Below are 24,177 nucleotides of genomic sequence, written 5' to 3' on the forward strand. Positions count from 1 at the left end.
CTGTCACAGGGAGCACTCACTGAGGTAGATGTACATAAGCCATTTAGACAGATAACATAACTAATTACCCAGCTATAATTTAGCTGGATAAGAAGGGGGTGTTCTGGGGGCAGGCAGGAAGCATTTCAGTGTGACCCAAGTATTGTCGTTAAGTTATGTGGCTAACTCTGGTTAGACATAACCGGCTAATTTAGGATAGTTGGGTATATTTAGCAGCAGCACACCATTGAATTTACCCTGCTAGTTAGCTGGATATGTTACCAGCTAACTAGATGAGCTGCACAGTGGCTGAAAATGGACCCTCGCTGTGTCTTCCATTAGATGTATAAAAGCATTTCTAGTATGTGTCAAGGAGTGATGTTGCTCGAGTGATTTTTACTTCAGGTAATCTCGCCTCTATCTTTTGCTTTGATGAACTGAGGAAATGAATGACTCTTCTGTCTTGGTTTGTCATGCTGACACTTCTGTCTTTGCAGAGCTTGTATTAGTCAATCTTGGCTTGTTCTGCATAGGAGAATCTTTGCTCTGACTTAAAAGGGATAATGCTGTGTCCTGGGGTGTAAAATCACACTCTCATCACAGCTTATTTCCCTTTGCTATCCCATGCTATAGGAATTGCCAGGCTCATTTTAACCAGCTCAGTTGCCTTGAGAATTGAAGTTTGTTCTGCCTGTCTCTCCCTCCTGCAGCTCAATGGAGTCTTCACAGAAGAGGTTCCATGGTCTCGTGGCAGCCACCGTCACGCCAATGACGGAGAGCGGGTAAACATTAGCTACTTAATTTTAAAGCTGTTCTTCATACTGTGGTGCCTCTGACGCAAATCCAGCCTGGTGCCTTACTCAGGTGATGGCATGGGAGTTGGATCCAGCCTTTATTCTTTAGGGTTCCAAGGTTGCTTATTTCCCTACCCCAAACTCTGTGCTTCGTCTATGTGCTGCCTTGCTTGTAAGCTTAAACTCCTGCCCACACTCGCAGCTTAATGCCAACCAGCTGAGCCAGACCATCCTCTTGAACCGTTTTATGTGCCTATATGTTTAATGTGTATACTTCTGGATTCCAACAAGTGCACGCATTAATAAATGGTGTATAACTTCTGGATTCCAACAAGTGCACGCATTAATAAAATGGTGAACTAGGCAAAGGTGTGAGTGCCTGCACCCTGTGCTTTCTCTGGCATCCTGAGGTTTGGGCATGTGCTCTTTCTACCTCTTTTAACAAAGAGCTTGGTGCAATGCTTGGAAGTGTGCTGTAATCTTGGGTCTGTTGGGGATAATTAATCTAGCAACATTATGCCTTGTTTGTTCCAGGGAAATTAACCTTTCTGTCATTGGTCAATATGTGGATTATCTATCTAAAGTCCAGGGTATTAAGAGTGTTTTTGGTAAGTGTTTTTAATTGTTTGTTTGTTTGATTTTTTTTTCCAGTTAGCAATTTATACCTTACACATGAACAAAGGCGAGCAGCCTCTGTCAGTTCTGGTTGGCTTTTTCACCACACAGAAAAAACTCAGCTTCTCTTCTTCCTTGTAGACCAGTCCTTACACATGGGACTTCTCTTCGCCTTTGAGGAATACAGACCTCTTTTATGACCTCACTCTGGACTATAAGGGAGGTGTGGTCCTAGCGAGTTGCCAGTAGTCTGCCTTCTGCAACTGTGGACATATGAGGACTGGTTGTTCACAACTCCCAGGAGCTTAGATGTGTCCCTGGTCTGAAGTCCCTTTTTTTTTTTTCTTTTTCTTTTCTTGGGACTCATTTTTCCAGTAGAAGTTTCCTCCCAGGTGTTCTTGGTAGAGTTCTCCTTGTGTGAATATGATCCCAATACCCTTAGGGGACGCTGGACTCCCCAGGGTTACCTTGATTCCTAAGTAAACTATCAAGGGGCTGCTGAGTACTCATAGGGGTTAAGGTGACGAATAAAATATACCCCCTACCCTTAGAAGAGAAGCAGTCTCCTCAGGAATATCCTAAATAGACGCCTTGGTCTCTGTAGTAACATGCAAAACAATTATTGCTGTGGAGGGAGGATTGGCTCTAAAGGATCTTCAGGATAGGAAGAGAGAATCCATTTTGAAATAAACCTTTTCTACAAACTCCATAGCCTTACAGGCATCTGTGGAGGCTATGTGGCCCGAGCAGCCTTACACTGGATGCCACAATTCCCAGAAAACATGGAAACAGTGCAGCTGGAATCAGCCATAGCTTTCCTAGCAGATGCTGTGTATGGCCTCAGGGGTGGCAGCAAGGAGGCTTCTATGGGCTGAGGAATTGTATGGCAGATTCAGCATCCAAAACTCTCCTTACTTTTTTAAGATCTAGAGAAACTGGTAAAAGAGTTGGGAGAATTGAAACCCCAAAACTTATAGGAAGATAAGATTGGGAACATAAGGGCCCACACTTCAGAGGCCCCAGGACTTGCACAGATACAAGCCAGTTAGGTGATCCCCTCTGTGCACTGCATGAACTAAGGCGCATCCCTTTCGAGGAGCCAGAAGAGTTTAAAGTGGAGCCACCTGCAGCAGGAGGAAGCCGTCCAACACTGTGTACAACAGGGCCCCTCTGGCAGTAGTACCAGTGGGCAGCCACCTTTTGCAGTACTATTAAAAGTGGACCCAAATTATGTCAGGTCAGTGGGTGCTGGATATTATTCAAAGGAGAGATGCCCTCAGAAGGTACAAGGCCAGTCCCAAAGGCCTTCATTATTTCCCCATATACCTCTCGACTCAGAAGGGAAGCAGTAAGGGATACTGCCCAAGCTACAGTTCCTCCAGGCTATAGTCCCAGTGCCGCCTGAGGAAAAGGGTCATGGGACCTATTCATTTTGTGTTGTGGTACCAGAAAGACTGTTCCTTGTATGGTTATGCTCTTAATGCCTTCATATACTTCACTTTCAAATGGGAAAAGCTCTGTTCAGACATGATGGCAGTAAGAAAAAACAGTAGCTAGCCTCTCTGGACATCATAGAGGCATGTCTTCCATCAAAACCTGCTACAATTCAGCATTCTGGGCCAACATTTCTAATTTTGAGTGCTTACCACTGAAAGCACCAAATATGATTCGTAAAAGCAAAGTAGTAGGCAGACAAATACTGAGGCCAAGATACTAACTTGGTGGAAAAAAGAGACCTTGCCCTGATGAGAACTTTATACTGAAGGATATTTTATCTAGATCTGCCTGTTTGCCTGTGTAAATAACCAAGGCAGAAAAACAATGCAACAACTTAAGCTCTCAAGCAGGAGTCATGGACCAGCAATCAAGTCCAGAGGTCAGAAAGACCCCCCCACCCTTGGAAGAAGGGGGGGTGTCTGTCTGAGACAGAGAAACACTCTGCATATGGCTTGGCATACAGATGTGGCAGTACTTCCCTCCCCCCCCCCCCCCCATCCCCCACCCCTGGAAGAAATGGGGAGGGGGAAAAAGACCTGAAATGCGGCAAAGACCCTCCACGAGCTTATGCATATTTATCAACTGGAAAGTATAAGATGGAGTGAACCCTGAGAGTGAAACCAGAAAAGTGACCCTAAAGGGGAGCCCTAAGCAGAGCAGCACCCCCTGCTATCTAGGAGGGAGAAGACTAGGTGTGGCCAGGAGACTGGGGCAGGAGAGAGGAGACACCTTGCTCAGGTTCAGAGAGTAACATGGAGTCTGAGACAGTGAAGGGTGAGAGCAAGCTCCAGACAGCTTGACAAGTACCAAACCCAGAAAGCAAGTCTCCTTCCCTGCACACATTCGCCAGACCAACTTCAGAGGTGAACAGAGGGATATTGCCTGAAGTAGGGACCAGGGGTAAGTAAGTTAGCCATATTAAGAATTTTGCATGAATCAGGTGAAGATTTGCACAGATTGGTGGCAACCATGTGTTTTGTTCTGCTTTTGCCTGTTTGGGCATTTTATCCCAGTAGTTTCCTTCTGCTCCTCTTAAACTCCCAGCTCAATCAAAAACTGGCCTCTTTTTGGCTATGGTGCTATGAGCCTTCATTCACATCTACCTGAAGGGGGTGGGGCATTTTCTCCCAATTTCTATAACCCCCCCCCCCCATCTCAGCATAGCCATCACAGTGACAGTCTTTGGCCAAGGACCACAAACTGGACTCCCTCTGGAATCTGGCTAACATGGACACAAAGCCTCACTGCTAGGCATCTCCAGCTGGGTGATGGCAGAGACTCCCTCCCCCAGGGGCTGAGAATGTTGCCTTTAGCAGCATCGCTGGCCAGCCCAGACAGTAGATGTCTGGCCCAAGAATCACTCAGGTCTTCTGTATGGCAGCATGCAGTGCTGGTCACTGAGCCACTGGGCCAACCTTATTAAGTTCAGTTTTAAAATGCTCTTTGAAGTTTTCAGACCACAAGGGGCACAGCTCGACCAGTGTTTCCCCTGAACTGTAATGTTTCCTGGAATAGAAACCTTGCTGTCCTTAACTGTTTAAAATAAGTGGCCCATCTTTTAACACTCTTAAGTTTGATCACATAATATCTAAACATTGAAAACAATTCTACAATGCTGGTTTAAAGAAGAAACATGGCTCAAAATTTGATCTAAGGAAGTGAATAACAATATTTTGTATTTTTTTACTTTTTTTTTTCTGTGTGTGCCAGAAAATGTCGGTGTGATCTTCTAGTAACAAGGTATAGCTTAGGGCATCTTGAATTACAGATATTTGCACATAATGCAGATCTTCCTAATACAGTGACTTCGTACATTGCCTTTTATTTTAGTAAATGATGAATAGCAAAGGGCTTTTTTTTTTTTTTTAAATTTTGAAAGAGCAGGTGTATTTGTTTAAATAGAAAAACTTAAAGCAGCAGTTTATACTAGCTTTAAATACGCTGTGTATGACCAGCTTCATAAGCAGTACCTGCCACTTAACAAAAGAAGCATATCAAGTGTAAGATATACAGTTTTAACAACCAAACTATGTTTAGAACGACTAAGATAATTAATTATGTTAACAAGCATATGAATTTTTGGACACTCTGTTAAACATCAAAACATTGTAAACTGTTGTGATGGTGAAACCGAATGACGGTATATAAAATTCGATAAATAAAATAAGTTAATATATTAAGCAGGCTAAGGTTTATGGCATGTTTGTAACTACCCATGGTATAGAACTTTCTTTAGGGAAAATTGGTGCTTAGTGGCCAGGATGTTAAAGACAGGAATAGTTTGTGGGGGGTTTTTTTTCTTTCTTTTTCCTATGAGTGGCGGAGTAGCCTAGTGGTTAGAGCCATGGGCTGTGAACCAGGAGACCAGGGTTCAAGTCCTGCTGTTGCTCCTTGTGACCTTGGGCAAGTCACTTTACCCTCCATTGCCTCAGGTACAAACTTAGATTATAAACCTTATGGGAATAGGGAAAATACCTTCAGTACCTGAATATAATCCACTTTGAAGTGCTGAAAAAAGTGTGAAAAAAAGCAGACGATAAATATAAATAAAATAAAAATAAATAAATGCTAAATCCTGCCAAATCTGATAAAAGGCTATTTGTGAGGCAAACACATGGTCTTTTTCCTGACTTAATATTGTGAAGTGGAAGGACTGGAAGTGTCCTGTAGCAGACGGACCCCTGCACCCCTAAACTTGCTTACAGGATAAGGGTGCACCCTTATCTGGACGATTGACTTGTAAGAGCCAAAGCTGCCCAGAAGAATTGTTTGGCCTCAGAGGTTGTGGTCTGCCTCTCTTACAGCAGCTGGACAGGTAATAAATTATGCAAAGAGCAACCTATAACATTCTCAGTCCCTGGCATTCTTAAGTTCCCTGTTCAGTACAAGAAAGAGGCAAGTCACCCCATCTTCAAGCAGGATCTCTAAGGTGATAAGGTGATTGATCAGGTGTTACCTTGGAATCCTCCTGAGCATGAAATGCTAAGGTACTATCTCTGACTGCTGGGGCTTATTGGGACAGTACTGGACCTGGTCCAGTGAGCCAGAGCTCACATGCAGCCTATGCAGTAGTCCCTATTGGCATGCTGGTTCCCTGCCAGCTCCAGTTGCATTTACCTCTGGTGAAAGAGAGCCTGGACTAGTGGCTGACACCTTCCAATTTATTTATGGAAGGAAATAAACCTAAGAATCTCTCAGCTGGGACCATGGTGACCATCAATGCCAGCCTATGGGGAGCCCTTAGCCAGGAATATAATCCAAGGGTACTGGTCAGCAGAAGAGGCTTGATGGTCGAATAAACAGGCTAGAGACCAGGGCCATCAGTCTCACTCTGAGTTTTGTTTTTTTTTTGTTTTTTTATAGGAGACAAAGCCATGGCATTTGCATATATCAACAAGGAAAGGAGTATTCACAGTCCCATATTGGCATACAAAATATGACCAGTTATGTGAATAGGTGAAACAAAATCTGCTCTTTCTGCCAACAGCCTACATGCCAGGGAAGGAGAATCTCAAGGCCAGCTTCCTCACCAGAAACAAGTTCAACCCAGGGCAATGAGAACTGAGCTATAAGGCTTTCCAAATGATAGTGGAGTTTTAAGACTACCTCTGGCATTTCTGAGTCTGGATTACAAACCTCTTCCATCAGAGTGTATATCAGTGCAGTCGCCGCATTCCATAGAGGTATACGGGGGATGTCTCTATCTCGACACAGCCCCTGGTAGTGCACTTTATGAAAGGCTTGCTTCACCTGAAGCCTCCTCTCCGTCCACCGGCCCCGTCTTGGGACCTTAATGTAGTTTTAGCGCAGCTCATGAAACCTCCGTTTGAGCCTCTGCATTCTTGCGAGCTGAAACATATTACTTGGAAGGTCCTTTTCCTTCTGGCTTTAACGTCTGCTCGCAGGATCAGTGAGCTACAGGTGCTGGTTACATACCCTCCTTTATACGAAATTTCGTCATGATCAGGTGGTCCTTCGCACTCATCCTAAACTTCTACCGAAAGTAGTATCTGAATTTCATTTAAATCAATCCATAGTACTGCCTCCTTTCTTTCTAAAGCCCCACTCACTTCCTGCTGAGCGGGCTCTGCATTCCTTGGACTGTAAACGTGCACTTGCCTTTTATTTGGAACACACTGCAGGACACAGGAAATTCACCCAGCTCTTTGTATCCTTTGATAAGCTTAAGCTGGGAATCCCAGTTGGAAAGCAGACCCTGTCCTCCTGGTTAGCGGACTGTATCTCTTTCTGCTATCAGCAAGCAGGCCTTCCGCTTCAGGGACGAGTTAAAGCACACTCCATTAGAGCAGTGGCAACATCTGTTGCACACCTTCGTTCTGTACCTCTCATTGATATCTGTAAAGCTGCAACCTGGAGTTCTCTTCATACCTTTGCAGCCCATTATTGCCTGGACAAAGCTGGCACAAGATTCTATCTTTGGCCAGTCTGTTCTATGCAATCTATTCTCAGCATAATATCCAACTTCCTTCTACACCCGCTAGGATATTCAGGCTGCCCATATACCAAAACATCACCCCTGTTGTGCCTGTTGCACGTCTTTGGATGTTTTCAGTACATGCGCGGGCATCCTCAGCTTGTTCACACACATGTGAGGCCTACCATCCTGCTTGTCCTGTGAGAAAGCAGAGTTGCTTACCTGTAACAGGCATTATCACAGGACAGCAGGATGTTAGTCCTCATGAAACCCACTCACCACCCCGCGGAGTTGGGTATGCTTGCAATCTACTTTATTTTTCGCACGCTCTTTTTACTATACAAAAGACTGAAGGGAGACTCCTGCTGGATGCAGGGTTAGTGCCATGCTGGGCATGCCCAGTAGGTGCCAGTCAAACTTCTAGAAACTTTGTCAAAAGTATTCCGTGATTGGCTCCATTGGATGATGTCACCCACATGTGAGGACTAACATCCTGCTGTCCTGTGAGAATACCTGTTATAGGTAAGCAACTTTGCTTTCTCGGCCTACTTTCTCTGTGCATACTCCAAGAGGGAAGTACTGTAAACTGAACATACAGGCTAAGAATAGGAATCCTTAAGATAGCCCTGGCATTGTCCTACCAAGGCGAGGATACATCTTAAGATAACTCCCATGTGTAAAGACTGGTCTTGCAGGAAAAAAAAGGTTTAATTACCACCTGATTTTCTTTCTTGGAGTCCTGCCAGACCAGTCCAGGATCCACTCAGAATCAGGGCTGGTAAACCTCCTATATTTCTTCCCTCTCCCTTGCTCGCACCCTCGTCTGAGTTTGGCCTTGTAGACACTCAACTAAACTAAAACATTTGTGGTAGGTGGTGCATTTATTTTTGTATCTCTACCCAGTGCTTTGGGAGAAGGCTATTGGTAACTGCCAAGGGCCACACCTTTCGCACAGCCTAGAGTGAGATCATAAGAGGTGTGTCCTCTGTCTCTGTCAGCTGAGGAGAGGAGAAATACCATATGAATGGACTGGTCTAGCAGGACTCAAGGAAATAAAATTATCAAATAAGAATGAGGTTGATGTTCAAAAGCCATTTAGATGAATAACATAATAGTTATGTCTGGCTTACCTGGCTATATTTAGCCCTTATCCAGCAGTAGCAGCAGCCCTTCCTCCCTAGCTCTCCTCTGTTGCCTCCAATATGTGCACAGGTCTGACTAGGGGGTAGGATCTGGACCTATATTCCCATCTGCAGCACACGGCCTGAGCCAAGGGGCCAGCCCTACACTGAATGGCCTTTTGCCCTGTTGGGGGTTAAGCAATCTCATTTGTGTTCTCATGATAAAGTTAAAAACATGGTGTTTTCAACAAGCATATAGGGTTGATTCCTAAGACACAGGTTGAGAGTTATGAGTTTTTTTTATTTTTTACTGTTTCTTTTAAGTAACAAACTTTGATATCTTTTTAGTGTTATTTTATTGGATTGTTTATGTAATCTTTATTCTAATTCATTATCCTTTATTTTCTATATATTTATATTAACATGTACACTGTGGAGATAGAAACTTGTTTTCTGTATAACTGTATAAAAATTGTATAAATAAACTATTATGTGTCCTTTTGCACATTTTGCCTTACTTAATGTAGGGAGTTTTTAATTGTTTTTCCCTGAAACAGTGAATGGTACAACAGCAGAGGGCTTGTCCCTGTCCACAGAAGAGAGGAAGCAGCTGGCAGAAGAGTGGGTGAAGCAGGCAAGAGGAAAGTAAGTAACTGGTCCTCTAGGGCAGAAGGTTCATGCCTGACTGGATTTGCATGCTTTATCCCAGGTTTGCTGGATCAGTCTTGGGCATTTTTTTATCAAGGCTTACTTTGATATTCAGGGTCCTGATAAAACTCAACCACGTGAGATATTTAAACAAAATCCATTTTGAAAACTGTTTTGCCATCCTGCCCAGCACTTGTGGTGTTTATGCTTTCACCAGTATCTGTATATACATGATATATAATTGTTATAATTTCTAATGTATACTCACAGGTTATATTTCTGTACGTTATAATATATTGCTCACCCCTTGTTCTATGTAAACCGACATGATACGACCATCCGTGAATGCCGGTATAGAAAAAACACAAAAATAAATACTAGCATGAGACACTAAGTGCGTTATGAAGAAAACTGGACTAGAAAGATGAAATTACACAATACTTGCTTGCTTTTATTCATTTTTTTTTTCCTGTGTTACTGATATTCATCTATTGAACCAATTCCTGTTCTGCCACCCAGTCAACCTTTTCTCTTCCCAGTGTTTCAAATGCCATTCAACTCACAATTGTTTTGTTGTACTGTTGTAGTACTGGGATCTGCACAGCGCCTTCTTCCCATGCTAGCTGTAGCCTGCAGCTAAAGCTTCTTGCACCATGGCTGTTTTGTACCTTGCACTGTCTCTGCATAGCAGTCTGCATTCCATCTTGCCTACATGTATGTTTCCCTTTCTCCATTTTTTTAAAATTGCTTTTCTGTTTTATTGAGCTTGACATCATTGATACTGAAATACAGACCAAATATGCTGTCTTCTCTGCTGTGCAGGTTGGATCATGTTATTATTCACGTTGGATCTTTATGTCTGAAAGAAGCTCAGGAAATGGTGCGTGCTTGCACTTCCTTATTTTTTTGTCTGGTTTTTTTTTCTTTTTCATAAGAGTTGCATTACTAGTTTACGTCCTTTTCTCTGCCCATAAAGGCCCTGAAGCTCAGTGTTCATTTGTTTGCTTTGCAGGCTGCACATGCTGCTGCAATCAAAGCTGATGCCATATCTGTTGTGGCCCCTTCATTCCTGAAACCCTCCAGCAAAGGTGGTATTCTAAGTTAAATGAAACCTGTGTGAAATAGTCTATGGCGACTCTCCTCAGAGCCCCATGCAGATATACTGCATGATAACTTGTAAAGCTAACAAGTAGTCATGGGTAGAGCTATTGTGACAAGGCAGTGACAAAAGCTAAAGGAATACCAGGTTGCATAAGAACAAATATTACAAGTAATGATTAAAAAAAAAAAAAAGCCTCTACAAAGGGGGTCAAGAATGCTTTTTAGGAGTGTTAGAGATGTGCACATGGCAAATCCAAAGAGGAGACAATCTTCTGTCCCCTGCCCCTCAAACATCCTGTAGCTGCAAAGGGGGAGAATTCTCTCCCCCCCCCCCCCCCCCCCCCCCAAAAAAAATTCTACAGAGTATAGGAGGGACTTCCCATCCCATCAAAAAAGAATATTGTGGCAGGCTGCCCCAGCCATCCACGTGTGTACTGTGGCATTGCATTTTCAAGAGTCAAGAGCTAGTTGTATTGATCTCATGCATTGTTTACTGGATGTTGCCAATCCCTGTTCTATACAAACTACTAGTGAGATCTCATCTGGAATATTAGGTAAATCTCTTACCCGCTCAGTGGGTCTTTGAATAATTGGCAAATTTTAGCCGGTTGGCTTTAGGGAAATATTCAGGCAAATAACCATAATTGGCTTTTTCAGCTAAATATCCCTAAATCTAGTTAGTGAAAATTTGACAGGATAGATTTAGTGCAGCAGGATTCTCCCTAGCTGAACTTAGCCAGGTAGCTGGTTAGTGTCTGATATTCAATACCAAGTTCTCTTCTTTTTGTGCATTTTTTCCCCATATTGGTCTATCCTCCTCCTCCCTGCTGTGGTCTGCTTCCCTCTCTCTCCATTAAAATAGATGACAATGATCCCTTGGTCCCTTTTTCCCCTCCCTCCCTTAAAGTTTATATCCTTGAGCAATTTTATTTTGGCTTTTACCCATTTGCTCTCTGGGCATCTTTGAGGTGATTGCAATTTTAATGTTTGTATTTCTTGATACTTATCAGATGGATTTTTGCTATTTTTTTACTTTTATTATGATCTCTTCTCACCTTGTTTATACTTTTAATTTGTTTAATTTTAGGTAGGTATTATGTTTTAAAGGCTTCGTTTATCTGAACTATTTGTTCTCTTGATTGCTAGGTTTGTTGGTTTTGATTTGTCTGGTTTTAGTCTGTTTGGCTCTTTATAGGTACTCCTTTTTGTAATGTATATATTTGTTACTTTTGTTGCTGTTATCTGCCTTGGACATTTTGTAGAAAAGTGGGCAAAATTTTAAATAAGCAATATAAAACAGTGCTAACAACCGAGAATTTTCTAAATCAATTAATGTAGTAAAAATATTTAGTTGCCCAGTGGCATTGTTCTTCAGAAACCTCTAGTACAATTTATTACCAAGCAATGATGGATGTTCCTTTATGGTAAGGAATAGCCAATAAGACATTTGTGTCCCTGTGGGTTCTCCTTGTCATTGCCCTGCAGTTCTTGTGCCTTGTACAGGGACTTTTTTTATTCTCACTGTGTCCACATGGAATGATGATTTTTCTCTTGCAGATGCACTAGTGTCTTTCCTGCGTGATGTGGCGGCAGCTGCACCCAATGTTCCATTTTACTATTATCATATCCCAAGGCTAACTGGGATTACAGGTAAGAATAGTGACCTCTCCAGAATGGTCCTAAATATATGTATTATAACCAGTACTAGGAATTCTGAAAAAGGGATGATTAACTAGGGGAGAGGGTGAATAGCGGTGTTTTGTTTGGTTTTTTTTTTTAGCTATACAGCATCCTACTATTTTTTTTTTTTTTTTACGTGTCTGCTTTTATTTGTACTAAGTGTTTTTGTTTTAATATTCTATTTAGTGTTTCATGGTTATGCATATTGTACAAGATTACATTCACATTGTACAGAACCTGGGATAATGTGGCTTATAAAAGCTTTTAAATAAATATTGTCCTCTGGTATCTGGCATAGGCAGTTAGCAATAAACCTCTATGCCCCTAACCTCAGCTCTTGTAAGTTGATGACTGGAAGCAGACCTATAAACCACGGATGGCTCTGTTGGAAAGGGGTTTAGACATTGGGTTGTGCACCACGGAACATGCATGCACGCACCAAATAGAGGGCTAAGCTAAGGGATGCTGCTGGACTAAGCTCTGTGAGCAGAGAGTTTGAATAGGACCTCTAATGTGAGATTTATTATGATGCTGTCTTGCTTTCATTAGCAATTCGTGTCGAGGACCTGCTGGTTGGGATCAAGAGTGAGATCCCAACATTTCAGGGTGTGAAGTTCAGTGACACTGACCTCTTGGATTTTGGTCAGTGTGTACACAAATATGAGAACGAACAGTTTACTTTCCTGTATGGGGTGGATGAGGTAAGACAGTCTGTCTTCACTGTTCTTTCTTTCTAGAGTTCTTGCCCTGATTGATTACCCTATCGATAGGGTTACCACCTGGCCCCATGTCATAAGGAAAACACTAATCCAGTCCTGGTTTTACCCTATTGCATGCAGGGACTTGTAGTTCTAATGTTCTTAGGTAAGTCAATGGGACAATCAGAACTACATGTCCCTGCATGTGATAGTGTAAAAGCAGGACTGGATTAGGGCTTTCCTTCTGACATAGGGCCACCTGACAAACTCATAACCTTCTTATTGTTTTCCTGTATGCTCACTCCTGTTTTCTTCCATTTCCATTGCAACACAATTTTTTTTTTCCCATGAATTGAAGAGAAACCCTGGAAGAAGTGTTTTGGGCAGCTGAGCTTCTAAGCCCTGTTATAATGAAGTGTGGGATGTCTGAGCTATATACAGCAACCAGCTCTTGAACACAGGTCCTTGGTGAGGCCTCACCTGGAGTACTGTGTTCAGTTTTGGAGCCTGTATCTCAAAAGGGACAGGAACAGGATGGAGATGGTTCAGAGAGAGGTGACAAAAATGGTGGGAGGTCTCCATAAAATGACTTATGAGAGGATGAAAGGCTTAAATATGTATACCCTGGAGGGGAGATATGATACAGACCTTCAGATACCTGAAAGGTTTTAATGATGCGTAATCAACAAACCACCTCCTTTTGGAAGGAAGTCAGTAGAACTAGGGGTCAAACGAAACTCCAGGGAGGATGACTCAGAACAAACATCAGGAAATATTTCTTCACGGAGAGGGTGGTGAAGACAAAAACAGTGAAAGATTTCAATTTAAAGGGGCATGGGATAAACACTGTGGATACCTAAAGGCTAGAGGATGGCAATGAGGAAAAGAACACATGGGGGTAACTTGCTGATGCGACTGTTATGACCCTTAACCAATAAGCCTGGTACTTATCAGGCAAATCCAACATTGCTCTCTGCTTCAGTGGCAAGAGATAACGGGGAATTGGACTCAGACAGCAACCAACAAGGGCCCTAACTTTCACTATGGGGGTGACTTGTATGGTGTGGTAGATGCTATCGTTATGGGGGAGACCTGTATGGCACAGCTGATGCTGCAATAAGCTTGCTGGGCAAATAAATGGACCAATTGGTCCTTTTCTGCTGCCATTTCTATGTCACATGCCCTGATTGGACAGGGAAAAATCCATTTCTTGTTCCCTGGACTGCTGGCGAACCATTGTCATGCCTGGATCTTGTAGTTTAAATTGTTGCCTAGTAAAATGTGAAGATAGGGCTAAATATGAAAAATCTTAATCAAAAGGTATGTAGAGAACTTACCCTCCTCCTTGTGTAGTAAATTATGCTCTCTGTTCTTGAATAGCAATTGCTGGGTGCTCTGGCTATGGGTGCACATGGAGCTGTTGGCAGGTGAGAGGTCTTTTTTACATTTTTGTACAGAAATCTGCAGAGCAGTGTGGAGACATTTAAGTCGCCCTAAATTGCAGTGTTGACTATTTGCAAACAATTACTTACATTTAATATTTAGCATCATTTTGTCCATATCTGTCTTAGTACTTTCTTTGGGCTTCAACCAGACCTGGATTTGCCAGTAGGCGCACTAGTCTTGGGCCTGGGGGGGGTGATAGTGGCAGCAGTTGAACTGAATATTTGATGTGTCCCAGCTGTGCTTAATCTCAATCACCAGACAAGACTTCTGCTTTCTGCTCCAGCCCTCCCCTCTGTATACAGAGAACAGAAGGGGGAGGGGGCAAGGCTAGAAGGGTCAGAGCAAAGAAACCGCTCCACTCCCTATTTCAAACCCTCCCCCCCCCCCCCCCCCCCTTGTCTTGTTTCAGGGAACAGGAGGAGAAGGGATGAGACAAAATCATACCCCCAAGGAACAAAAAAAGTCACTCTGCTTACTAATGCAGCCCCTCTCCTCCTGTCATTTCAGGGATACAGGGATGATGAGTCTGGAGCAGAGCAAAGAAGGCTGTGCTTATCGCCAGTGCTTCTCAACACAGTCCTTGGTGCCAGAACCACAGCCAAGCCATGTGGCACCTATGGCCAAGCGAAAAACTGCACCCTCATCCTGAGCACAATACACCACGAGCTGGGTTACTCCCACTCCTCTGGGCTTCCAACTCATTCATTCACAACTCCCAGGGATCTCTTCTTCCTCTCAGTTTTCTTTAATCCAGTCAATGCAGTGTCCATCCTGGGATGGGGGCTGTGCACCAGGGCTCCCTTCAGAAGTCTGCAGTCATGGGCCCCCAATCCAACCACTAGGTGTTACCTACCCCCCCCCCCCTCCCCAAGTCACATCCTCCCCATAAACAAAGATTATTCAGATTTTACATGAAAAAGGCCATTCTGAGTTAAAAAAAAAAAAAAAAAATATTGGGGTAAATATTCAGCTGCCGAGAGGCTAGTCTAGCTACACTGCTGAATACACCCGGATAAGTTATTTATTTTTAACTTTTATATACCGACATTCCTGTATAAAATACAAATCACACCGGTTTACAATAAAACATAATTTCGCCTGTGAGCATTACATAGAACAATCAACAAATTATACTAAAAAGCATACATTACCTTTGTCAGAAATGTAAAACAATTATAAAGAAGAAATTGTTAACAAGGGATAAAAGATAACAAGGGGAATATTTAAAACTAGGGGATGCACAAAGGGGAATGCCCCTTTGTCGCGCCCCTTCGGCGCGCGACGCACGCTGGCTTGGCACTTTTAACAGATCAGTTCAGTGAGCGATGATGTCGGGGGAGGGGCGGGTCCCTCAGACCTTCTATTCTTTTCAAATTCATCTCTTCCCAGTTTCAGCGCTGCTTTTTTTTTTTCTTTTTTCAATGTGGTATCTGGCTAACTACAGACCTGCCCTATGGTGCTTTAACCAGCTGTCTCTGCTCCTCCCCAGAACTCCTACCTCCTGCCCCAGGAACAGCCGTGACTTATCCGGCTAGAATTTAGTGGGATAAGCCTTTTAAATGTGTCTAAGCCATTTAGATAGATAACGGGAAAATGTGTCTAAGCCATTTAGATAGATAACGGGAAAATTATCAGTCTAAATGGCTTTTGAATATGTACCCCATCACTTACAATAACATCTATTTTATATTTACATGCATTGCTGTGTTGCTAACTACAAAACCCTGCAAAACAAGTAAAATAAAGGCACTTGTAACCAATATGGTATTAGACCTATGATAGGTCTAGGGCCTAGGTGTGGGCCTGGCCCTCCAGAAAGCCACGAGTAAACAGAACTGCAATTACAATGTACTAAAACTCCCATACCAAGACAATACTAACTGCTAGTATTCAGTACTACCTATGAAAAGGCAACATTGCAAATATTACACCAGGTCCTAAACACCTCCTATTAAGAAAACAGAACAAACCAGACTGTTAGATCCCCACACACAAACTGTAAGCTAGCAGAGCACCTCACCTTGATCATACATGCTGATCACAGACCCTCACCAAATTCCTAACAGACTGTAAAATGTAAATAGAAATGTGCAGACAAACTGAACTGGAAACCACAAGCCAGACTGTTTGCAGTGCAACTGTGGAAAAAGAAATACCACCATTCTCATAAACATCAAATAAAATCAAGAAACAAATCAAATCATAAATGGTAAAAACATACTAAAAAAAATGTAAAATATTTCAAAACAGCTGATGGATAGAACATCCAATTAAAAACTCATATCTTTATCCACTTCCAAAAGTCAACAAAATATTTCATACATTCAGAGGGAGGCTGATACTTCTTGGCATCATGCAGGCCACACTACTTCTGCTCTTTGAGACCCTGCCGGTCGTGCTGCTACTTTTCACTGCCGGGCAGGGAAACGAGGAAAAGACCAATGCTTTTTGCGGCCCTGATGCCAAGCTGCTCGGCATTACAGAGGTGGGGGGGACGAAGGAGGCCGATGGTGTGTGTTTTTTTTCTGGGCAATGGTACTCTTCTTTGCTGGGGCAGGGGGCAGAAGTGTGGGCTGTGTTCTTCATTGGCCTGGCAGGAGGAAGGAGGAGGAGATTGTTTTCGAACTCTGAGGGTCGTGTTGCTGTTTACTGCCAGGGGAGGGAAGAGAAGGCTGGAGGCTGATTAGTTTTCACGCAAAGGCGTTCCTAGAGGATGGCGCCTATGACCGAGGCCACATTGGCCATAGGCTAGCTACAGCTCTGCTTGGTGCGCACCTAGCCAGCCAGGCTTCGGCATATCCACAATGTATATGCATGAGAGATTTTTGCATATAATGGTAGCACGGCATGTAAACCTTTCTTATGCATATCCATTGTGAATATCCTGAAAACCTGACTGGCCAGGTGTTCCCTGAGGTACTAGATGAGAAGCACTGCTTTAAACCACCTGCACTGCTGTCCCTTGTCTGGGGTAGGGGTGGTGGGGGAAACAGTATCAATAGTGCCTTGGGGGTGGCAAAATCCTAAATCACTGGCTTAGGCACCTTTTCTAGATCTTTAAAATTGGATAATTATTCTAATGGGAGTAATTGAAGATGGTGTCCTCTGCTCAGTAATTACAATGCATAATTTCTGAGCTCAAGTCCCACTGTCGCTCCTTGTGACTCTGGGCACTTTATACCTGAGGCAATGGAGGGTAAACTTTTATTGTAAGGGAAATATCTACAGTACCTGAATGTATTCTGCTTTTGAAGTGCTGACAAGCAGAAGATTACACCCCCGCCCCCCAGAGACAAAGTGTAACTTGTTTGATGTCCACCTTCAGTTTGAGATGACAGAATCTGTACAGAGCCTTCATCAGCTTGCCTGATTTATTTTCTGTGCTGCAGCTCTTACAACTATATTGGCAAAACCACCAAGGAGATGCTGGATGCATTTGAACACGGAGACCTTGAGAAGGCCAAGAAGATCCAGGTAAAATAATACAAGGAAGTCTGGATTTAGCTGCTTATCTGCTCAGTGATCGGGGTGCTATGACCAGACACCGCTTGGAGCAGCTCACCAGTAGCTAACCTTTTAGGGGGGGATTGATTAGTAACCTTTGTGCTGTCCAGATTAAAACATGATGGTAACCTGACAACAGGTAGTTAGAATAAAATAAGAGTAACATTTTCTCCATACTTCATCTCTGACCCCACAAGTGTGAAGGAAAGCATTGACCATGTTTGTTCTGAGGATTTGGGGCATATGGACCACACCAGCAACTTTGCTTAGTTATGTTGGAAGCGGGGGAGATGTCATGAACTGAACTTGGCTGCAGGCTTGTATATAGTAATCACCTGGCAGGTTAGGGACACTAAGCTGGTTTTTTTTTTTTTTTTTTTTAAACATGTTAACATTCCATAATTTAGTGTTTTTTGTTTTTTTTCTTTCCTAGTTCTTGGTGCAGGAATTCTTCAGCTATGTAATTGGACATGGTATGTTCGGTATTTCTAAGATCAATTTTATAATTATGTTATGGAATGAAACCAAAGCAGACATTGTTTCAAAGCTTTCACAGATCCAAATAGCCAGAGCTCATCCTCGTCAATAGTGGGTAATGTGGCTGGCCAGAGAGCATGCACTTGAAATCTCATGGCAGAACACAGGCACAGATATGAGGAGGGTATTTGCCTGGCCTAGAAAGAGACCATCAGTGATAGAGGAGGGGGACACATACATACTTTTATCCTGATTTTTTTTTTTTTTTTTCCCCCACTTTTGCTTCCATAGTCTACTCTGTCCTTAGCCACTATTTTCATTTGATGGGGATTCATCCACTGTAAACGTAATTTACATGTTCTGCAGATTAAATCTCTCCAGCAAGGTGGCTACTTCAGAGCTTGTAAATGTTCCATTGACACGTGCTGGCAGCACAAGGATAGGGCCCAGGAGGAGGAGAAAGCAACTCCTTGGTCCTGCTTGGGGCTCTGGGCCAGTTGAGGCTTGAGAGGCGGCATAACATACACAGAAGCCTGTTTTAAAGAACAGGTAGTGCAGCTAGTTTTAGATTATAGCATTTGTTTGGAATAACAGGTGAGCAGTTTTTGCTAGGGTCATGCTGCTTTATATGTTCTTAAAAATAAACAGAATATGGCAGCAGATAGATTTCAGACCCACCTAGTCGGCCCATTACCACCCTCCCCGTAGATGTTGCTGCTCCTCCTGTTTCAGTAGGAGGGAAAGGCGTGAGACAGCTTCCTCTCTGCGCCACCTTGTAACCTAAGTTTGGCACAGTGAATGTATTTGGAATAATCCCTACGTGCCTTAAGAGCATTTTTTTTTGTAGATAGCTAAACTCATAAATCGCAAGCTCGTAGTTTGTTAAATGTTAGGCATCTACATCTTCTTGGTATATTTATTTTGCTACTTCTCCTGTATGACTCTATATTCATATTTACATTGTAAAAACTAATAAATGGAACAGCAGTACTAACTTGCAATCCCTCTAGGTGGCACAAACTGTCTACCACCGATGTCCGCTGGTCCCCAATTTCTAGCTCATTCTCACGTTTGCTGTTTTGGGGTACCCATCTATCTCTGCTTCTGTCTTAGTAGGGGGACCTGGAGAATGCAGCAATCTTAGTCAAGTTGTTTAATATTCACAGAAGAGAGAGCTGGCAACGTACCTAAGGCATTAGTGTTTCTGAATTTAGCACACATCCATTTATAGAGGAAGGAAGTACATTGAAATACTTATATGAACCTGAACACCACTCCAGGATCCTAAGAGTGCTCAAACTGCTTGCTGTACAATGTTCAACTTCTCTGTAGAGAGAGCAGAGGCCATGGCATAAGCAGAGAGGAGTGAAGGGGAAAGCTGGAGATAAACGGTGTGGTCCATGGCATTGCAAAAAGAAGAAAATTGAGCAGCTTAACTGGGCCTTTCAGTCTTTATCGGCTGTCATTCTGTTTCAGCTGGTGCCCCACTCCACAAGAATGGTAGCAAAGAGACAGGTTATGACAGGACCCATCAAATTCAGTAGTGGGTGAAGCGATGAAAACATTACTAAAGGATAGGACACTCCCCTAAAGCAAGTAGGGTAGAGGACCCTAGGCATAATGGGTTCACAAAAGACATCCGGTTAGACAAATTTGAGTTCTTTGAGGTGATGAACTTCCCAACTGCAGCATTTTTGTTTCTTAACTCCTTTTCTACACATGCTTGAGGCAATTTTACAATATTAAAATACTTTGTAAATTGTATGCTATTTTGTCACATTAAACATAAATCTGACGTATTATCATAGCATCCACAAATATCTAACATAATAGAAGCCACAATTTTGTTTTGACATTGCCCCACGACTGGTCAACTAACTAGTTGGGGAATAAATAGCAAGCTGTTAACTGGACAAAACTGGCTAAGCATCAGAACACAGAGTGGTAGCCAGTGCAGTCTACTCTGAAGGCAAAAAGAACAATGGAATACACCAGCACTGTGGATTAGGGTCTGTTCTGTTTCAAGATCTTCATAGACTAAATTAGAGGGAAAGATGTCTGGAGATGATCAAAATGTGTGACAAGGCAGACACACATCAGGAGGTTTGGATACAAGGAAAGAGTACAGGTTTGGAAGCTGTGTTCTAGTGCAAAATCAATTTAGCTGCTAAACAAGAAGAGCTAGCAACTGCTCGAACAGAAGATGCCTCAGTGTAATTCATTTCATATGAACTGAAGGCTACCAGTTAATGGAATAAAGCAGGCAGAGAATGCTTATATTATGCCGCTTAGGTGCATGAGAGGCCTCATGAGAAGGAGACAGATCTTATTGGCCTTCTACAGGTCCCGGATACTCCCACCCTGAGTCCTGTGTTCATTTCCGGAGGCCAGACCTTCATAAAGACATTGATAGAAGCAGTTTAGAGAAGGGCTACCAAAATGTTACGGCTCTGCAACACTCTAAACAGAAGGGTTTAAGGAACTCAAAATGTACTTAGTATAGGCAAGAAGGGAAAGGGAGTTATATAACAAACATTCCAATACTTAGCAAACCAATAACGTGCAAGAGCAGAAACTAAAGGACAAAAGTTGCATGCAGAGCTTGAAGGAAACTGGGCAGACTAAATAATTCTTATGGGTCTCTGTTTTTGTGACACTTTCAATAAATTATAGGAGGGTCAAACTGTTCCATAGGGGATATTTCACATACGTAGGGGGTCATGATATGAAGACAGAGGAGGAAACTTTGGAAGAAACATGAGTAAAAAAACCACTTTACTGAGCAGGTGCTACATATTTGGAATATCTTTCTAGAAGAGGTGGTGGAAATCCAAACGCTGCCTGAATTTAAGCATGCTTGGGCCAAGTACAAATGCTGATAGTAGTGGGAAGATGAGGAGGGAAAAGTGGAGGGGGTCTGTGTGTTGGTTTAGGTATGGAAATTTTTATCTGATCCTCTACCAGCAAAGGTAGAAGACCAAAAAAAGGAGATGACAGAACTGACTTAGCTATAGAGCCGGCTGTTGCAGATGGAGCCATTTGTAAAGCTGTTAGCTGGGAGCTAGCTCTTCTTATGCTACTCTTGGCTAAGGATTACTGTATGTATGAAGACTATTTGTCTTTAAAAAAAACAAATAATAAAATAAATAATTAGCCTGGGTTTCACAAGTCTGTTTAGAAAGCCAGTATTTTAAAAACCTGACAATCAAATACTGTTATGGGTAGAACAGCAACAAATGATGAAGGAAGGAAATCTCTAGCACTAGAATGAAAATGCCCATTAAATCTTATTTTCTAATCAAGCTTAAGTTTCATATGCATTTTAAAGTTTGCATAATCTCCAGCCTTTAACTATGCCTTTAAGGAATTGCTTTTCTATGAAGATCAGGAGGCAGTTGCTTCTGTACCACACAAGGAGGAAGATTATGAAATTTTTCCTTGTTTTCCCAGAAATAAAGATTAACAAAAAAACAAATGGCTTAACATGGCAGCTAAATTACTCGTTTTCCCTGGCATGCAAAAGTTGCACAATGTCTGTTCTGAATTCATCTTTCCCAGTTGGTGCAGAGAGCAGTATTTGTAATGGCTCCCTTCCTTGAGATAGACTTGATTTGGTTTTCAACTTTCTTGTATCACTCCACACTACTGTCCTGCTGTTGACTTTCTTAACCGTCCCTTACAGGCACCTGTCTAGATGTTAAAATAAAGCTTCATTTTTTTAGTGCCTTATTGTTAACCGTTGTGACGGCTTCTAGCTTAACGACGGTATAGAAAAGAGTTTAAATAAAATAAAAAAATAAATAACTCAATAACCAGCTCTGTTTCTCTTCTCTCTAGGTTTCACAATAGCAGAGACCAAGGCCATCCTATCTGTTGCCTCAGCTATCCCAATGGGTCCACCACGTTTACCTTTACAAAAGAGCTCCAATGAATATCTAACAAAGATTATAGCATTAATGAAGAGCCTCGGTCTTTAGTTGTGTTCATTCTCATAAGCCAGCATTGTAGAAGTTCAAAGTGTCTTTATCCAATACTTCGGTATGATCTTCAGATGTTTATTTGATTGACTTTCCTCAGCAGCTCTAGCTTAATCCTATTGCCTATCACTGCCCTATACAGGCACGGTGTATCTGTCTCCAGGAGAGATCTGGTAACATCCTGTATTGTTCTCTTTATCGCCTATGGTCTCCTTGCCTCTTGTCATTGGTAGGAATGGTCCTCCGCCAAAGAGCACATCTGTGGTTTGCAAATCAAAAGAGTTGCTCATCAATTAACATAGGATCATTCTTCTATCTTGCACTGGGATGGTGAGGTCTACACCTCTAAAACTTAAATAGAATTGAAAATATAACAGTTATTGTCATGGTATCCTTTGCTCATTGGATACCCTTTTTGTTGCGTAGTGGCAAGTGTTCGTGTCACTGAACTTTTCACTCTATAATGTCTAATAGGGAAGAGGCAATGTCTAGTATGGATTTATACATACTAGTATTGCTGACGGAAGCACAGATTTGGATATTGAGTAGTGAGCCCAATTTTTCCTTCAAAAGGTGAAAATATTATGCTGCAGGAAAAAAGTGGATGGCTGAAACTGGAGAAATGTTGGACTGAGCTAATCACTAAAATGAATGTTTTTTATGCAGATTTCTGAGGCTGTATTTTTCTAGATAAAACTAAACACCTAACTACTGTCACTTTACAGAAAAAGTCATCTACTAGAGACTGTATAAAGTTTCAAAAGTGTATCTCTGCTTGCAAACTGAACACTTTGTATCAAACAAAACATTTGTCAGATGGGTGTAACTGAAATTTTGTAAGCTCTCATTGCTGCTGCTCCCATGCCCAGAACAGTGTCACAAATTACAGGACCTAGATGTTAACAAACTGGTTCATGCTGCCTTTTATTGATGGAATTGTACCTTTTATTAGCCAACATGGATCAATGTGTGTGATAAACTGGTCAAGGAAGCAACTTAAGAATTTCAGAATTGTAATGTTTAAATTCTAAGTTGATGCTGCATGAATATTCAATAGAGTGCATGTAAAAAAAAAAAAACCCCCACAGAAAATATTATGAAAGCAAAAGCCACTAAGAGCCTTTAACTCAAACTGCTAAATATAAGAATTTTTCCAGACTTCCATAGTACTCTTATTGTACAGGTTTCTGTGTCGATAATCCAACCCCTTTTACTGAAACAAGCACAACATTTGCCCAAGGATTTAATTTTTTTTTTTTTGTATTTTAGAACTGGACAGCCAACTGACTTAGATTCTGTACATTTTTTTCCTAAAATTTAAATCTGGACCTTTAGTCTCCTGCTCCTCCCCATCCACCAATCAAAGCCACTTTTAATTCCCTCCCTCCCCCCCTGCAACTACCTCTGCATGGTGATTTGCCAAGTTCTGCTGTTGGCTGAGTCAGTGTCTGGCTACCTTCCTTCCTCCTTCCAGGCAGCACCTCTCACACCTTTTATCCTATATGACTCCATTTTAACACTTGAAAATTCATATGACAAAAATGCACTTCTGCTCTCCTTCTCCTACACGGGATAATTTTTTTTTTTTTTAAAGCTAGAAGAGTATAAAATGCCATTCAGTTATTTTTGTTTACAAACATCGTGGTGCTGAAAAGATGTTTTAACATCTTGAATTTCAAGGTCATGTAACTGTTTTATACATACTACAGAATCTTCCTCCAAGTCACCCTTTCCCTGTCCCCAGCCCCAATTATGCTACTTTTCCAACTAAAGCTTGTATGGGGGGTAAATGTGCTGAAGTAATACTATTGTGATTTGAATCTGACAATGTTAACACTTAATAAAGCTATAACTAGTTGCAAAATTAAATGCTCACATGATGTAAAAATCAACAGGAGAAAAGCCAGAGAGCTCTCTTTTTGTGCTTGGCGTTGAAATAATAGTTGAGGAGTTATCTAGATTTGTGGTGTTTGAAGGATTTTGAAACTGCATATTTCTTGAAATGTCCTAATTGCCTTTCATTGATGTTTGCTGACAATGGGTGCTACTTTCTAGGATGTGGCTTAATAACAGATAGTAATTGTTATGTCATTACTTAAGTTGCTTTGTTTTGCTGACCTCTGGTGCAGCCATAGTGCCAGTAATTGAAGTAGCACCATTGACCTGTATAATACATGGCCAAGATTCACATGTAGGGGCCAAGGG

General features: G+C 42.1%; 1 protein-coding gene across 2 annotated transcripts in view; it reads left to right on the forward strand.

The window, feature by feature from the left end:
- Positions 1–23,105, forward strand: part of NPL (N-acetylneuraminate pyruvate lyase) — a 37,650-nt gene extending 14,545 nt beyond the window's left edge. For both annotated transcript variants that reach the window (XM_029618274.1, XM_029618275.1), the window contains exons 2-12: positions 690–761; positions 1,308–1,381; positions 8,999–9,086; positions 9,912–9,969; positions 10,102–10,177; positions 11,748–11,840; positions 12,420–12,571; positions 13,949–13,995; positions 17,404–17,488; positions 17,952–17,991; positions 21,833–23,105. In XM_029618274.1, the coding sequence (XP_029474134.1) occupies positions 694–761; positions 1,308–1,381; positions 8,999–9,086; positions 9,912–9,969; positions 10,102–10,177; positions 11,748–11,840; positions 12,420–12,571; positions 13,949–13,995; positions 17,404–17,488; positions 17,952–17,991; positions 21,833–21,972 (921 nt within the window). In that variant the 5' untranslated portion in view covers positions 690–693 and the 3' untranslated portion in view covers positions 21,973–23,105. The remainder of the gene's footprint in view (positions 1–689; positions 762–1,307; positions 1,382–8,998; positions 9,087–9,911; positions 9,970–10,101; positions 10,178–11,747; positions 11,841–12,419; positions 12,572–13,948; positions 13,996–17,403; positions 17,489–17,951; positions 17,992–21,832) is intronic.
- Positions 23,106–24,177: the final 1,072 nt, after the last annotated feature.

This window comes from Rhinatrema bivittatum, chromosome 10, assembly GCF_901001135.1.
Source record: "Rhinatrema bivittatum chromosome 10, aRhiBiv1.1, whole genome shotgun sequence".
Taxonomy (NCBI): domain Eukaryota; kingdom Metazoa; phylum Chordata; class Amphibia; order Gymnophiona; family Rhinatrematidae; genus Rhinatrema; species Rhinatrema bivittatum.